This window comes from Somniosus microcephalus, chromosome 2 (assembly GCF_052327205.1).
Source record: "Somniosus microcephalus isolate GS21.2 chromosome 2, FLI_Smic_1.0, whole genome shotgun sequence".
Taxonomy (NCBI): Eukaryota; Metazoa; Chordata; class Chondrichthyes; order Squaliformes; family Somniosidae; genus Somniosus; species Somniosus microcephalus.
In genome coordinates this window covers 360,884,688-360,901,719 of record NC_140988.1, presented here as the reverse complement: position 1 = coordinate 360,901,719, position 17,032 = coordinate 360,884,688, and the positions used below count along the sequence as shown (strand labels likewise).

The window sequence follows — 17,032 nt, the reverse complement described above, 5'->3', positions numbered from 1 at the left end:
ACGGAGCCTTGGTCATACCCCTTTTAGACTACCGCACCTCAGGAAAGATATATTGAACTTGGAGGGTGTGCATCGCAGATTCACCAGAATGATACCAAGGCTAAAAGGATTCAATTATGAGGGCAGGTTGCATAAAACTTGGCTTGTATTCCCTTGGGTCAGGAAGATTGAGGGGTGATCTGATCGAGGTGTTGCAAATGTTAAAAGGATTCGGTAGGGTAGATACAGAGAAACTATTTCCTCTGGTGGGGGAATTGAGTATTAGATTTAGGCTATTCAGCCTCGAGAGTTTCAAGAAATTGCTACATTTGCACTTTAATTGCCAATTAAATTCATGGCACAAAGTTAGGGCTGGTACTTAACAGCGTAAGTACCTTCTTAATGAGGAGATTGATATTCCTGCAATGCCATTCAGCCTCTCCGGCCCAGAAAGGGAACAATTGCAACTGTGGGGTTTTATTCCATCAGGTAGTAAATTGTTATTAAAGATTTTTGAAATTTAAATTAAAAAAATTTAGGGGGAGAAATTCAGTTGCTTATCACCTCCCATTAGCGCCTAGCGGGGGCGCTAATGCAGTAGCGCCGGGGCGAAGCAAATCCAGCACTGTACGCCAAATCCAGTCGCCCCTTTGCGCTGCCACTAACAGTTATCGTCTAGGGCTTTAGCGCCAGGCAGATCGTGACGTCAGTGAGCATGCAACACTCACTGAGCATCCGATCTGCCAAATTGATTATCAACCCCTGCCTTAGCACCTCGCCCCGACAACGACAGGGAGAGGAGGTGTCAAGCAGGCAGATGGCAGCTCCAGGGGTGCTATTTAAAGGGATCAGTCACAGCTTTCATGTTAGTGCTGCTTCACTGCTTCCTCGTCAGTTTGAGATTGTACAACAGTTTAATTGAGTCATTTAAAGGTTTTTTACTTTCAGGAGTGTTGTGGCTACTCAAAATTAGTGACATTTATTCTGACATGATAACAAAGTGCTCCACATCGTTGTGTTAATGGGGGCTGTACTGGCAGTCGACCTCGCCCTCCAGGATCTACCGCGGAGGGAGCGAGGCAGCGAGAAAGACTGGAACATGTGGCCAGAGGGAGGAGGGGGGCCATCAGGGCTTGCAACAGAAGGCCTTACCCGCCGAAGGTATCCCAAAAGCACTTCTCCTACCTCCAATTAAGCGAGGAGCAGTGTATTAGGAGGCTCTGCTTCACCAAGGAGGTGGTCACAGAACTCTGCCACCTCCTGCAACCAGACCTCCAGCCTCAGATCAGGGCGACCACGGCTCTCTCAGTGGCAGTCAAGGTCACTGTCGCCCTCAATTTCTTCGCCAGTGGATCCTTCCAGTCTGCAACAGGAGATATAGCTAACATCTCGCAGTTCGCCATCCATCGCTGCATCCGGCAGGTCACAGAGGCTTTCTACAGTAGGAGAAGGGATTACATTTCCTTCCCCATCGCCAGAGAGAAGCAGGACGATAGGCCAGGATAGTGAACTTCCCCATGGTGCAGGGCGCCATTGACTGCACCCATGTGGCTTTGCGGACACCGCACAATAATCATGTGATCTTCTGTAACCGCAAAGGCTACCACTCACTTAATGTGCAGTTGGTGTGCGACCACGCACAGCGAATCCTCAATGTCAATGCCCGCTATCCTGGGAGCAGCCACGATGCCTTCATCCTGTGCCAGACCGGTGTGCCAGCACACTTCCAGCCACCACATCAAGCTCGCGGCTGTCTGGTCGGAGAATAGGGTTATCTGCTCTCCATCTGGCTCATGACTCCCCTCCGCAACCCTAACACTCCAGCCCAGCACTCATATAATGAGACGTGCTGCCACCAGGAACATCATCGAGCAGACCATCGGGATGCTCAAGCAATGGTTCCACTGCTTTGACCGCTCAGGAGGAGCCCTCCAGTACTCACCGGGGCGGGTGTCCCATTTTGTGGTGGTCTGCTGCATGCTCCACAACTTGGACATCGTGAGGGCACAGCCATTGCTACCAGGGATTGCAGGACCACCTCAGGAGGAAGAGGAAGAGGAGACAGATGACGAGGAAGACAAGGATGAGGAAGAGGAGGAATAGGAACGAGGGAGGAGGCAGCCACTCAATCGGCCTTCTGGAAGGGCGGTCAGTGACTGCGGTTCCAATAAATTAAAGCCCAGATCCCCATTGCTCACCACATCCCCATCAGTCCATCCCTGTCGCAGGCCATATCACAGCGCAAAGCTGAAATGAGAGACACCACAAAAGAATTCAAAGTCAATTAATAAATTTATCAATAATCAATTAACACATACAACAACGTGAACTATTCACCCTTGTGCAATCCCTTAGTGCCTCTCGTTATTGTACCTTTGCCTACTCTAGTGCTTCGACGAAGTGTTAGCCCAGTGGCTGCAGCAGGGCTGAGTGTCCATGCAGGAGACTTCAGGACGCCCTCGACCAACTCTGGGCCTGGAAGGCCCGGCTGTAGACTGCACCACCTCAGCATGGGCGGCAGCAGTCTGGGCTGGCTGGATGACAAGCAGCGACAAGGGCAATGGCGGAGTGGCATGGTGGGAGCGGGAATGCTGTCATCCTGAGAGAGGACGGCAGGTTCCTGCTCCACTGACCCACTGCCACTTCCCCGGGGCAGCACCTCAGCACCCCTACCAATCTGCTGGAGTACAGATTGCTGGCCTGCTGCAACACCGTGAAAGCCCCGGTGGATGGTGGTCAACCCAGCGACGATGGCAGCAGTCAGAGCTTGCGTGGCATCAAGCTGAGACTCCATGAGAGCAGTGTGGGAATCAATGGCACCAAGCATAGACTGCATTACAGCACTAAGACATTGCGTGGCTTCTGCCTGTGCTGCAATGGAAGCTGCCATCACACGAGGCATCAGGTCTGGGTTGCCACGGTCTCTCTGAGAGTCTACTATCCTTTGCAGACTGGAAATGATGGGCTCCATGGTGTGCGCAGAGCCTTGTGCAATGTTGAAGACGAACTCCTCCACGCTCCTTACCATTGCCGAGAGGCTCTCGGGCACCCTTGCCACTACACCTATCATTTCTGTGTGCATGCCTATCACCCTTCTTCGAAACGCCTCCCCATCGAGGTCCTCATCTGAGACCTGTGCAGCAGAACTCGTGAGCGAACTCGCCCTCCGGGGAGCTGGCTTCCAAGCTACCCATTCCCCCTGGCCTTCCTGCAGCCCACCCATCCCCAGTGCCTCACCCTGTGCAGATCCCGCTACTATACTAGCCTTTAAAGAAGGCGTAGTGCCAGTATCTGAGCTGGTGCCTGCGGGTGAGAGATGCAGTGATGCGGTGTGTTCTTCCTCCTCCTCTTCTTCCACCTCACTCTCAATTGTGCCCTCAGGGACAGGCTGCTCAGGTGCTTGCTCATTATCTGAAAGCATAAAGGCACAAAAGTCGGGTTAAGGTGAGGGGAGGGGGGCAGGAAGGGAGAAATGAATGCTTACAGCATGATTAGCTGGAAAGTGGGAAAGGCTTGTGGGGTGAGGGGGAAGTGGGATGCGAGAAGAAGGAGTAGGGATGAACATGCCATTGTTGTCCCCAAGGGGGTCAATATCGCCAGTGGCCACGGCGCCCATCACCTGGCACCCAATGATTTGCAGCACTCTTTACTCCAGCTCTGACAGTGGTCAAGTGTCGGCTTGTCCCCCGCCTGTGTGCTCCTGCTCTATCCTGTTGTGAGCCAGCTTGGCCTGCAAGAGAAAGGACTGTGTGTGTGAGTGTGGAGCAATGTGTATGGGAGATGTGCCTGCCATAGTTGAATAGCTGTCATTGTGTGTAATGTGTGAGATGTGGTTGTGGGTATTGGTAGGTGGAGATTGTTGGTGGGTGAGTGCTGGGGGGTGTGGGCAGTGTGTGCAGACTGAGGTTCAGATGGTGGTATGTAGCATTTGTTGAAGCATTGACTCACCCTGACCACCCGAGTGAGGTCGTTAAATTTCTTCCTCCACTGTGTGGGGGTCCTGGGGACCACAGTGCTACCCGAGACCTGCTGGGTTACCTCCCTCCGCATGGCACGGAAGTATTGCGGCGAGGGCCTCCTGCCTCTTGCTGGGTAGAGCACCGCCCTCCGTCTCTCCACAGCGAGGACCACCGCCTCCAATGCCTGGTCGCAGAATCTGCGAGCTCTCTCCCTGGGCCGTTGATCTGCTATAATGACACCTCCTTCAGTGGTCCGGTTCTTCTCCTTGGCCTTCTGCTGCTTGCTGAGACAGCTGCAGAACCAGCAATGCTGAGAATGAGGTTCTGCAGCATGAATGAACCTCCCCTTCAAGAACAAGAACAAGGACTATAACCTGGTGTTGTGTGACTTCTTACTTCAAGAACTGGAAAGAGGCTGTGGCAATGATGACCAGCGATTAGACTGCACCTGAAATTGCTTAGTGCTTTGAGTCTAACGCCACTGAGCCAGGTCGTTAGCGCATGATTTAGCGCACCCATCCTTTCTTTGACGTGAACACTGAAGTTAGCGTGCACTCTGAATCATTAGCGCCTGGCGCTAAATCTCTAACTTTTCAAAATTTAGCGCCCAATCCTGGGCAATAATGAATTTCTCCCCCTTAGTTCTTACTTTTTCTTTCTATCTCTTTTATCTCTCTCTCTTAATCCAATCTTACTCTCCTCGGTATCAGAAATTAAAAGACTTGCATTTATATAGCGCCTTTCATGACCACCGGACGTCTCAAAGCGCTTTACAGTCAATGAAGTACTTTTGAAGTGTGGTCACTGTTGTAATGTGGGAAACGCGGCAGCCAATTTGCGCACAGCAAGCTCCCACAAACAGCAATGTGATAATGACCAGATAATCTGTTTTAATGATGTTGTTTGAGGGATAAATATTGGCCAGGACACCGGGGAGAACTCCCCTGCTCTTCTTCGAAATAGTGCCATGGGATCTTTTACTTCCACGTGAGAGAGCAGACGGGGCCTTGGTTTAACATCTCATCCAAAAGACAATTTAGGACAGAGATGAGGAGGAATTTCTTCACCCAGAGAGTGGTGAACCTGTGGAATTCTCTACCACAGAAGGCAGTGGAGGCCAATTCATTAAATATATTCAAGAAGGAGTTAGATATATTTCTTAAGGCTAAAGGGATATGGGGAGAAAGCAGGGACAGGGTACTGAATTTGGATGATCAGCTATGATCTCATTAAATGGCAGAATGGGCTCGAGGGGCTCGAGCCTTCTATGTTTTTACAACACCTCCGACAGTGCAGCACTCCCTCAGCACTGCACTGGAGTGTCAGCCCAGCTTTATGTGCTCAAGTCCCTGGAGTGGAACTTGAACCCACAACCTTCATGAACTAACAGAGGCGAGGGTGCGACCCACTGAGCCACAGCTGACCACACAGCTCACACTTCCCGTTACGTCGAACTGAAGGGTGTGGAATTTTTCTTAATGAACATGGCATGCCATGAGATGCCCTGCTCCAGCAAATTCTGGGTCATGAGGATACCAGTAAGCGGAGTGGAAGCAATCTCTTCAGACCGTGGCCATTTTCAGTCCAGCATGTCATTATAAGCATCTGTCCACTAGAGGGCAGAACTGGACACCACAGCACTGAGTTACCACGTAAATCAATATAGAAAATGTATTAAAGCCAAAACAGTTTGCTGTTGCTTAGTTACTTCAATCCAGAAACAGCTCTTATGTATTGTGGAGAGCTACTCTGTTATTATGCGCCACTTGCTGTAATTGGCAAGTACTGATCAGGTTTAATTCTCCCTGTAAATGGTTAACTACTCTGCTGAAATAGTGACAACAGCTATTTTATATAAATATATATTTAACCAGTGTACTAAACATAGCTGACAGAGGAATATAAACTCCTACTGCAGCGGGAGAAAGGCAGGAAGAATTCCGCATTATGTGCTGAAGTGTTTAAAGGACAAAAGTTCTGTAAAGATGAGATTATTATGGTTCAGGCGAACAAAACAGCAGTGTCAACTTGAGATCAACCCAAGCCATTATCATTGAACACTATCAAAATGCCATTCAAAAACTGTAAAGAAACAAAGCAAATTGCATGCTCACATTCCCACCCTCTCTGCGCTGTCATGGTTCCTATGCCACGGCGAGGTGACTTTCAAAATTCTTGTCTGCACCTTCATGGTCTCCTGACCTGACCTTACCTTAGTGATCTCCTCCTACCTTGCGTCCCTGCATAGACCATCCACTCCCCTAACATCGAGCTTCTTCTTCGACCCTGGTCTCTTCCATCCCACTGTTGGTGGTCTCACAGTGTCAGCCGTTTATCGTCTCGGAGTCAGAAGGTCGTGGGTTCAAGTCCAAACCCAGAGATTTGAGCACAAAAATCTAGGCTGATACTCCATTGCAGTACTGAGGGAGTGCTGCGCTGTCGGAAGTGCTGTCTTTCAGATGGGATGTTAAACTAATGCCCCATCTGCTCTCTCAGGTGGACGGAAAAGATCCCATGGCACTATTTCGAAGAAGAGCAGGGGAGTTATCCCTGGTGTCCTGGGCAATATTTATCCCTCAACCAACAGCTATAATCTGGTCATTATCACATTGCCGTTTGTGGGACCTTACTGCACGCAAAATGTTTGTTGCATTTCCTACATTGCAACTCTTCAACAGTACTTAATTGGCTGTAAAGTGCCTTGAAACATCCTGAGGTTGTGATATGCGCTGAATAAATGCAAGTCTTTCTTTCTCACTCACCAACTATGCACCTGCCCTCTGGAAACCCCCCCACCTTCTTATCTTCCGCTTTATTTTTAAAAGAACCTCCTCAAACCCCTTCCCGTCTCCATTTCACCCCTTGCAGTCTTGCATTTTTCCCTCCGGTTCGGCATCTGCTGTTTTTTTCCACCTAATGTAAAGTGCTTGGAGACGTCTTTTTGCGCACGAGGTCTGGTAGAAAAATGTTAGCTGCTCTTGTTGCATTCTGTATAAACTAGAAAAATGTCAAAAAAGATATAACGATTGCCTGAAGACCAACCTAAAAAAAGGGGGCATCTCAACTGATGCACGGGAGAACGATGCTTGTGACAGGGAAAAAAAAGAGGCAAAAGCATGATTCACTATGGCATGACAGAGCTTGAAGCGAGTCGCATCCAACTAGCCGAAGAAACGAGAGAATCCAAAAGGAAATCAAGGAACAAGCAGCCCTCAGGTCAAGCTGAGGTCCGGGCCTAGACTTTCCCGCCAGATAAAACCAGCACAATCCAGTTGAAATTAGCACAAAACAATGCGGAATTTCAAACGCTAATTACGTCAAGCGTAAATGGAGTTTCCGCCATTTCGATCTTTTACTTACCGATTTGAAAAGCATCGTGTTGGAAGCCGGCCCCGCCCAAAAAACTGGCCATGCCCCCAGATCGAATTAATGAGCACAGCGAGTTTCCACCAATCACACCCGTCTGAGAAGGCTCTTCGAATTGAGCCCACATTTTTAGGCACACATGAGTAGTAGGCATGTTGTAAAAGATTAAAAAAATATGTAATTTATTAAGAGAGACTGACTAGTGTACACCAATGAAATTAGTAAATGGTCCAGTAGAGTTGGGTTTTTTTTAAAGTCATTTTCAGTGATTTTAAATCAGGTTACTCACAGGTGGAGGACTGGACACTCTTATTAAAAAATGCTTATTTTTTGTGATAAACCCATTTTCAGTTGTATTAATAAGACTGCACCAGGTTACTGCTCTTAAATACATCAAGGAATATTGTTTAATGGAAAGGAAAACAAATAAACCATTCCATCCTATTACATGGCCTGATTGCGCTGGACCGAGGAAGATGTTACATTTGTGATTATACGAATGAGTTTGAGTGGAAGCTTGAACGACAACTTCACTTCAGAAAAAAAACAGAAAAAGCGCAATTTTGCACCCAATTTGCCGACTGTGCCCGAAGCAGAAACTATACCCCTCGCTGTCCAGTGTGTGGGAAAACATTCCTTGCGAAAATCGGACCTTACACTCATATGAGAACCTGCAACCTGTATTAATTGGAGATGAGGGAGGAGGCTCAGTAACCTGAGGACACATATAGAATCATAGAAATTTACAGCACAGAAGGAGGCCATTCGGCCCATCGTGTCCGTGCCGGCCGACAAAGGGCTATCCACCCTAATCCCACTTTCCAGCACTTGGTCCGTAGCCCTGTAGGTTACGGCACTTCAAGTGTATATCCAAGTACTTTTTAAATGTGGTGAGGGTCTCTGCCTCGACCACCCTTTCAGGCAGTGAGTTTCAGACCCCCACCACCCTCTGGGTGAAAAGATTTCTGAACTCCCCTCTAAACCTCTACCAATTACTTTAAATCTACGCCCCCTGGTTATTGACCCTTCTGCTAAGGGAAGTAGATCCTTCCTATCCACTCTCTCTAGGCCCCTGATAATTTTATACACCTCAATTAAATATCCCCTCAGCCTTCTCTGTTCCAAAGAAAACAACCCCAGCCTATCCAATCTATGCTCATAGCTAAAATTCCCCAGCCCAGGAAACATCCTCGTAAATCTCCTCTGCACCCCCTCTAGTGCAATCACATCCTTCCTGTAATGTGGTGACCAGAACTGCACGCAGTATTCTAGCTGCGGCCTAACTAGTGTTTTATACAGTCCAAGCATAAACTTCCTGCTCTTACATTCTATGCCTCGGCTAATAAAGGCAAGTATCCCGTATGCCTCCTTAACCACATTATCTACCTGCTACCTTCAGGGATCTGTGGACGTGCACGCCAAGGTCCCTCTGATCTTCTGCACTTCTCACTGTCCTACCATTTAATGTGTATTCCCTTGCCTTGTTAGCCCTCCCCAAATACATTATCTCACACTTCTCCAGATTGAATTCCATTTGTCGCTGTTCTGCCCACCTGACCAGTCCATTGATATCTTCCTGCAGTCTGCAGCTTTCTTCTTCATTATCAACCACGCGGCCAATTTTTGTATCATCTGCAAACTTCTTAATCATACTTCCTACATTCAAGTCCAAATCATTGATATGTACCACAAAAAGCAAAGGACCCAGTACTGAGCCCTGCGGAACCCCACTGGAAACAACTTCCCAGTCACAAAAACACCCTTTTGAATCCAACTTGACACTTTGCCTTGGATCCCATGGGCTTTTACTTTCGTGACCAGTCTGCCATGCAGGACCTTATCAAAGGCCTTGCTAAAATCCATATAAACTACATCAAACGCACTACCCTCATCGACCTTTCTTGTTACCTCCTCAAAGAATTCAATCAAGTTAGTCAGACACAACCCTCCCGTAACAAATCCATGCTGACTGTCCCTGATTAATCTGTGTCTTTCTAAATTAAGATTTATCCTGTCCCTGGGAATTTTTTCCAATAATTTTCCCACCACCGAGGTTAGGCTGACTGGCCTGTAATTACTCGGCCTATGACTTTCTCCCTTTTTAAACAAAGGTACCACATTAGCAGTCCTCCAGTCCTCTGGCACCACACAGAGAGGGTTGGAAAATGATGGTCAGAGCCTCTGCTATTTCCTCACTTACTTCTCTTAAAAGTCTGGGATACATTTCATCCAGGTCTGGGGATTTATCCACTTTCAAAGATGCTAAACCCCTTAATACTTCCTCTTTCACTGCATTTATTTCATCTAATATTTCACACTCCTCCTCCCTGATCGCAATGTCTGCTTCGTCCCTCTCTTGTGAAAACAGACGCAAAGTATTCATTAAGAACCATACACTTCTGCCTCCACACACAGGTTACCTTTATGGTCCCTAATAGGCCCTACTCTTACTTTAGTTATCCTCTTGCTCTTTAAGATAACATAAGAACATAAGAAATAGGAGCAGGAATAGGCCACTTGGCCCCTCGAACCTGCTCCGCCATTCAATAAGATCATGGCTGATCTTGGGCACAAAGCAACTTCCCCGCCCGCTCCCCATAACCCTTCACTCCCTTATCTTGCAAAAATCTGTCTATCTCCACCTTAAATGTATTTAATGATCCAGCCTCCACAGCTCTCTGCAGCAGAGAATTCCACAGATTTACGACCCTCTGAGAGAAGAAATTCCTCATCTCAGTTCTAAAAGGGCGACCCTTTATTCTGAGACTGTGCCCCCGCGTTCTAGATTCCCCATGAGGGGAAACATCCTCTCTGCATCTACCTCGTCAAGCCCACTCAGTATCTTATATGTTTCAATAAGATCACCTCTCATTCTTCTAAATTGCAATGAGTATAGGCCCAGCCTGCTCAACCTTTCTTCATAAGTCAATCCCCTCATCTCAGGAATCAACCTCGTGAATCGTCTCTGAACTGTCTCTAATGCAAGTATATCCTTCCTTAAATAAGGAGACCAAAACTGTACGCAGTACTCAAGGTGTGGTCTCACCAATACCCTGTACAGTTGTAGCAGGACTTCCCTACTTTTATACTCCAACCCCCTTTACAATAAAGGCCAACATTCCATTTGCCTTTTTGATTACTTGCTGTACCTGCATGCTAACTTTTTGTGTTTCATGCACAAGGACCCCCAGGTCCCTCTGAATAATAATTTGCTTTTTTATTTTTCCCGCCAAAGTGGATAACCTCACACTTTCCCACATTATACTCCATCTGCTGAATGTTTGCCCACTCACTTAGCCTGTCTATATCCCTTTGCAGATTCTTTGAGTCCTCTGCACAACTTGCTTTCCCACCCATCTTTGTAGATAATTGGCAAAAGAACCAGTGGGGGTAATTGAGAATTTTTTTTTACACAGCGAGTTATGATGATCTGGAATACGCTGCCTGAAAGGATGGTGGAAGCAGATTCAAAGGTAACTTTCAAAAGAAAAAATTTGCAGGGCTTTGGGGGAAAGTGAATTAATTGGATCGCTCTTTCAAAGAGCCGGCACTGGCACAATGGGCCGAATGGCCTCCTTCTGTGCTGTGAATCATAGGCTGTCATCATTGATAATGATTGACAAACCATCATAATTTTCATAAAATAAAGTGGGAAATTTTGCACTTCAGTCCCCTGGCGCAGAAATGTGTCCCAAGGAGTGCATATTGGGAAATTACTTAACCCCAGCCCGTGATTGTCTGTCCATTCCAGCCTGGAACTATGGCCTCTGGGAGCGCATATTGAGAAATTGCTCAACTTTCCAATTTTTAAAGTTTATTCCCGGGATGTGTTTGAAGCTGGCATGGCCACATTTATTTGCCCATTCCTAGTTGCCCTGAGAAGGTGGTGATGGCCTTCTCCTTTAACCGCTGCAGTCCTTGTGGTGGTGGTGGTGACTTTTCTTTTACAACTGAACAGCTGCTTCAGAGGGGAGAGTGTGGACTAGAGTCACACCTAGGCCGAGTGCATTAGGGGTGGCAGGTTCCCTTCGCTGACGTTACTGAGCCAGTTGGGTTCTTATGACAGTCCAGCAGGTTTCAAGTATTAGCTCCCAATTACCAGATTTATTAAAATCAAATTTCACAACTTGCTGTGGTGGGGAGTTGATCTCAGGACTCTGGGTTGCTCGTCTAAGTGGCGCGACATGGAATTTTAACCTGGAGTGCCTAAACAGAAAATATTTCCTTAGATTATAGATTGTCTTAAGGTCTAACCAAAGCTGTGCTCTTGTATTTTGAGAAATCTCCAAAACCTCCTGATTGAATTCATGCCCTATAGTCCATTCACACCCATCCAGTACCCGCCAGTTTCTTTTAGTGAGATTATTGGGTGAAGGGCCTGTTTCTGTGCTGTATATTCTATGTAATCTATGCAAATGTCTAGATATAATGACAATTTTAAATTGACAATCCATCATCACTGAATCCCCAACTAGTGGAAATAGATTTTCCTTACTCACTATTTAAAACCTCTTAAAATCTCCTCTCAACCTTTCCGATATGCGACAGCAGTGGTGAGCAGGGTCCCTCGCTGTCAGAGTGGAGACGGAAATGTACCCCCCCACCACCACCTTGTCTAATCAGCAGCGTTGACCCGCTACGTATTCCCTACGTTGTTTTACGTTTCTTCTCGCCAGCTTTGACCCGAAGAAGCCTTGTCGTGACCCGGAGTAACAGGCCCCTGAGGATTTTGTAGGCACAGAAAACGGTCAGCATTGTAACAACTAATGCAAAGACACAGATGTCCAGTAAATAAAGTTGATAGGTTGGCATTTGGTAAGAGCGAGGCTTTAAGTGGTCCCCGCTTCCAACGTTCAGAATCGAGTCAATCCACCGGCTGGTGAGTTCAGCTGCAGTAAATGGTTGGAATCTCAGCTGCTTGATCGCTTGGAGTGCACTCTGCTTGAAGCTGCAAGGACAAGAGTTTACGGTAGCATTTTAGAGGAACCAAAAGATAACAAACAGTTATCCAAGATTATCTTCTATCAGATTCTAGCAATGCGTTATTGTTGTTAACATGAAAAAGTTATTCCACAGATAACGGGGGGGGGGGGGGGGGGTAGAAATTGGCCTGCCCACTTATTGGTCGAGAAATGAGCATTGGGGGTGGGGTGAATTTCAGGCGGTTGGTGTCCCCCGACTGCGCTTCCCTGGAGGTCCGCCGGCAGCCAAATTGCTCTATTTGCATATTTAATTTGGCATCGGCAAAACATTATTGTGCAAAATAGAAGAAAATAGCATTCTTATCGTTGGTAGTGATGCATAATGTATGTGCTGCGGGTACCAAAAAAATCTTAACAGCTGCAGACAGGAGGATGCTCTTGCAAGCGTTTAGAATTCACGTTTGTAAAGAATTGCCACCAAATATTAGGAAAAGAACTTGCATTTACATAGTGCCTTTCCCATCCCCGCGTATCCCAAAAGTGCTTCATAATCAGTCATTCTTATTTCGTACGGACCCGCAAAGAGCAATGAAATTAGTTTGGTGGTGTTGGTTGAAAGAGGAATGTGGACAGGACACTGGAAAAATTCTCTATTCTAACTTGAACAGGGCCATGGGATCTTTTACAAGCAAATCTTGCGTACAAATCTTTGAAGGCGGCAAGACAGGTTAACAAAGCATATGGGATTCTGGGCTTCATAAATAGAGGCACAGAATACAAAATCCAGGAAGTTATGCTAAACCTTTATAAAACACTGGTTCGACCCCAGCTGGAGTATTGGACACAACACTTTAGGAAGGATGTGCTTTGCAGAGCGTGCAGAAGAGATTAACTAGAATGGTACCAGGAATGAGAGATTACAGTTACATGGATAGACTGGAGAAGCAGGAGTTGTTCTCCTTGGAGCAGAGAAGGCCAAGATGAGATTTGATAGAAATGTTTAAAATCATGAAGGGTTTAGATGGAGTAAATAAAGAGAAACTGTTTCCAATGGCTGAAGGGTCGATAACAAGAAGGCATAGATTTAAGGTGATTGACAAAAGAACCAGAGGTGACCTAAGGAAAAAAAAATATTACACAGCGAGTGGACAGGATTTGGAATGCGCTGCCTGATAGGGTGGCGGAAACAGATTCAATAGCAGCCTTCAAAAAGGAATTGGATAAATAATTGAAGGAGAAAAAATTTGCAGGGATATGGGGAAAGAACAGGGGAGTGGGACTAACTCTCTTCCTCAGAGGGCGGTGGAAGCAGAGTCTTTGAATATTTTTAAGAGGTAGATAGATTCTTGATAAGGGGGTGAAAGGTTATCGGGGTTAGGCGGGAATGTGGAGTAATCAGATCAGCCATGATCTTACTGAATGGCGGAGCAGGCTCGAGGGGCCGACTCCTGCTCCTAATTCGTAGGCAACTGGATTGCTCTTCGAAAGAGCCAGCGCAGACTCGATGGGCCGAATGGCCTCCTTCTGTGCTGTACTAGTCTATGATTCTCCAAAATCATTTAATGTTTGATCGGAAAAATAGCACCTCCAACAAAACAGCACGCCCTCTGTACAGCACTGAAGTGTCAGCCTGGATTCTGGACTCAAGTCTCTGGAGTGGGACTTGAACCCACAACTTTCTGACTCAGAGGAGTGCTGCCAACTGAGCCAAAAATATGGATGTTGTAATCCGTCTAACTGGTACTTTCATCAATATTAAAAAGAATTTTAATGAGAATTTATTTTTACGTGAGTTGTTATGATCTGGAATGCACTGCCTGAAAGTGTGGTGGAAGCAGATTCAATAGTAACTTTCAAAAGGGAATTGGATCTCTACTGAAAAAAGGAAAACATTTGCAGGGCTATGGGGAAAGAGCAGGGAAGTGGGATTAATTGATAGCTCTTTCAAAGAGCCGGCACAGGCACGATGGGCCAAATGGCCTCCTTCTGTGCTGTATGAGTCCATGTTATCAATAAATAAGGTTCTGAAAATTCTCTTCACCATCGAGATACTAAACGCCTTGTGTGCTCCGTTCTTAGTAACATAAGAAATAAGAGCAGAAGTAGGCTATTTGGCCCTTCGAGCCTGGCTGATCGTCTACCTCAACTCCACTTTCCCACACTATCCCCATATCCCTTGATTCCCTTAGTATCCAACAATTTATCAATCTCTGTCTTGAATACTCAACAATTTAGCTTCCACAGCCCTCTGAGGTAGAGAATTCCAAAAATTCACCACCCTCTGAGTGAAGAAATTTCCCCTCATCTCAGTCCTAAATGGCCGACCCCTTATTCTGAGACTGTGATTCCTAGTTCTAGACTCCCCAGCCAGGAGAAACATCGTCCCAGCATCTACCTGGTCAAGCACCGTAAGAATTTTATATGCTTATATAGAAACACATTACCTGGGAATGGTTAGCAGTTGTGTCAGCTTCCTCACTAAGGTCTCTTCTTCAAGTTCAGCCACAGAGATGGAAAGGGCCATTCCTTTGCTCTCCAGGCGGACAATGTTGTCCATCTGGTCATAAAAGAGTGGCAGCCCCAGCACTGGGACCCCATGGTACACAGCCTGGTGCAAACTGTTTATCCCACCATGCGATATAAATGCTCGAACCTGTGGGTGTCCTACATGTAAAGTAACAAATCATTATTATTTGTCGAATCACACCACTCATAGATAAATAATTATGAAGCTGACCTTCTATCACATCATTTAAAAAAAAAAATCATTCTTGGTACATCTGCGTCGCTGGCAAGGCTGGCATTTGTTGCCCATCATTTGTTGCCCTTGAGAAGGTGGTGATGGGCTTTCTTCTTGAGTCACTGCAGTCCGTGTTGTGAAGGTACTCCCACAATGCTGTTAGGGAGGGAGTTCCAGGATTTTGGCCCAGTTATGATGAGGGATCAGTGATATATGACCAAGTCGGGGTGGTGTGTGACTTTTAGGGGATGTTGGGAGGTGATGGTGTTCTCATACTTGGAGGTGATGGTATTCCCATGCGCCTGCTGCCCTTGTCCTAACCGTTATCATTTCTCCACCTGCCCTGATGAATTTATTGTGAGGATGTAGATGGTTTTCTGAAGGGATCAGCACGACCTGTGACTGAGCAATGTACAAACGCAATTACTTCTTCCACTAAGGAAATCTTTGCAGTTAGACTTAATAAGATGCGTTAGAGAACCATGTTCACCCGTAGTGCGCAAAGAGACTGAGTGGACTTATTCCAATGGTTGATTCACTGCCCTCTGTGTTGATCTAACCTTTTCTTTTGGTGCCTCAGAGCTAGAAATTGGAGCCGACTTCTCCAATTTTCCCCTTCAAAGGATGACTGCTCCTTCCTCCAGTTGTGGTGAATGACTATCGCAGGTGCCTCAGTATCTGTGCACTGGCTCTGCCTATGTAGTTATGAGGAAGGCGGGGGCGGGAATAAATCTTCAGCGGAATATTGTCAAAACCCACCAGAGAAACAGCGTACGTGGTTGTATATAGCCATTTCTCTGGGGGTTCTGCCGATCTTCTGTGGACATTTATGGTGGGAGATCAAAATTCCAGCCATATAACATTGTTTAAAAGGGCATTGGAAAAGCATTTGAGAGGGTATAACATCTCATCTGGTGTGTCAGCCTGGGCTTGTGCTCGAGCCCCTGGAGTGGGACCGCGAACCCACAACCTTCTGACTCAGAGGCAAGAGTGCTACCCACTGAGCCACAGCTGAATTAAGTTCAGTGTTAACAAATGTAAAAATAGTGTTGAGATTAGAAACTTTAAAAGTACAAACTAAATGGTGTTGCTTTACAGGATGCACCACAGGGAAATGATTTGGGGCTATTGGTGAACAGGTCATTACAACTGTCTGCACAGAGTGCGGCAGCGGTAAATAAAGCAAATGGGATCTTGTATCTGGAAACAGAATGTGAATCGCAGGATGCAATACTGAACCTACACAGGCAGTTGATTGGTTTCCAGTTGGAGTATCTTGTGTGGTTCTGATCACCATATTATCGGAAGAACATCATGGCACTGGAAGTGATGCTACCCGCCTGGCACCCAACTTCGGAGGCCACAGGCCTTCTGATTGGGATTTGGGCAAGCCGCTTTGCATACCCAGTTACCCATCCACTCTCCCGCCAAGTGAGGCTCCACACCAGGAGTGATAAACGCATCAAACTTGTCGCGATATCACCCATTTCACCAACCTGTTAACTGTGGATTTAGGAGTCTATGGCACTTGGACCAGATGCCTTGATACTTGCAAATTCAGAGAGACCGTGCTTCTGAAGCAGACTCACTAGACAGGAGTGCAGGGCAGAGTATCAGGACTATATTGTTAAAGCCCCATTACCGACTCACAATCCAATCTACCAGACTCTGCCTGGGGAGTGTAGCCTGGCTGAATTTGCCCTTAATTCCATGCTTCTCTATATTGCCTAGAAACATAGGAATTGCTAGACGGAAAAGGGCCAAGATCCATCTACAGGAAACTCTCGTTTAAATGGCACCTAAATATCCGGAATTCTCTACTAACCGGCAAAATTCATACCCCGAAAACAACACCTCAATAACCGGCAATGTTGCCGAGTCCGAGTCTCCCGCGGTGGCTGAGTTAGTCAGTGGGGGTAGTTTTCCAAACTGCCACTACTCGGCTTCTTGGCGCTGTCGGAAGTCCTAACACCTCAATGATGAACCAGCTGACTTGGAAAAAGTGTACAGTCAACTACAGTACTGTATAAAGTCATTTACTGTATAGGTTTTGTTTTACTGTTAAG

General features: G+C 46.6%; 1 protein-coding gene across 2 annotated transcripts in view; it reads right to left on the bottom strand.

The window, feature by feature from the left end:
• Positions 1–7,459: 7,459 nt before the first annotated feature.
• Positions 7,460–17,032, bottom strand: part of LOC147123724 (UDP-glycosyltransferase 3A1-like) — a 45,790-nt gene continuing 36,217 nt past the window's right edge. For both annotated transcript variants that reach the window (XM_085975541.1, XM_085975542.1), the window contains 2 exons: positions 14,671–14,890; positions 7,460–12,252 (listed from right to left, as the gene is read on the bottom strand). In XM_085975541.1, the coding sequence (XP_085831667.1) occupies positions 11,952–12,252; positions 14,671–14,890 (521 nt within the window). In that variant the 3' untranslated portion in view covers positions 7,460–11,951. The remainder of the gene's footprint in view (positions 12,253–14,670; positions 14,891–17,032) is intronic.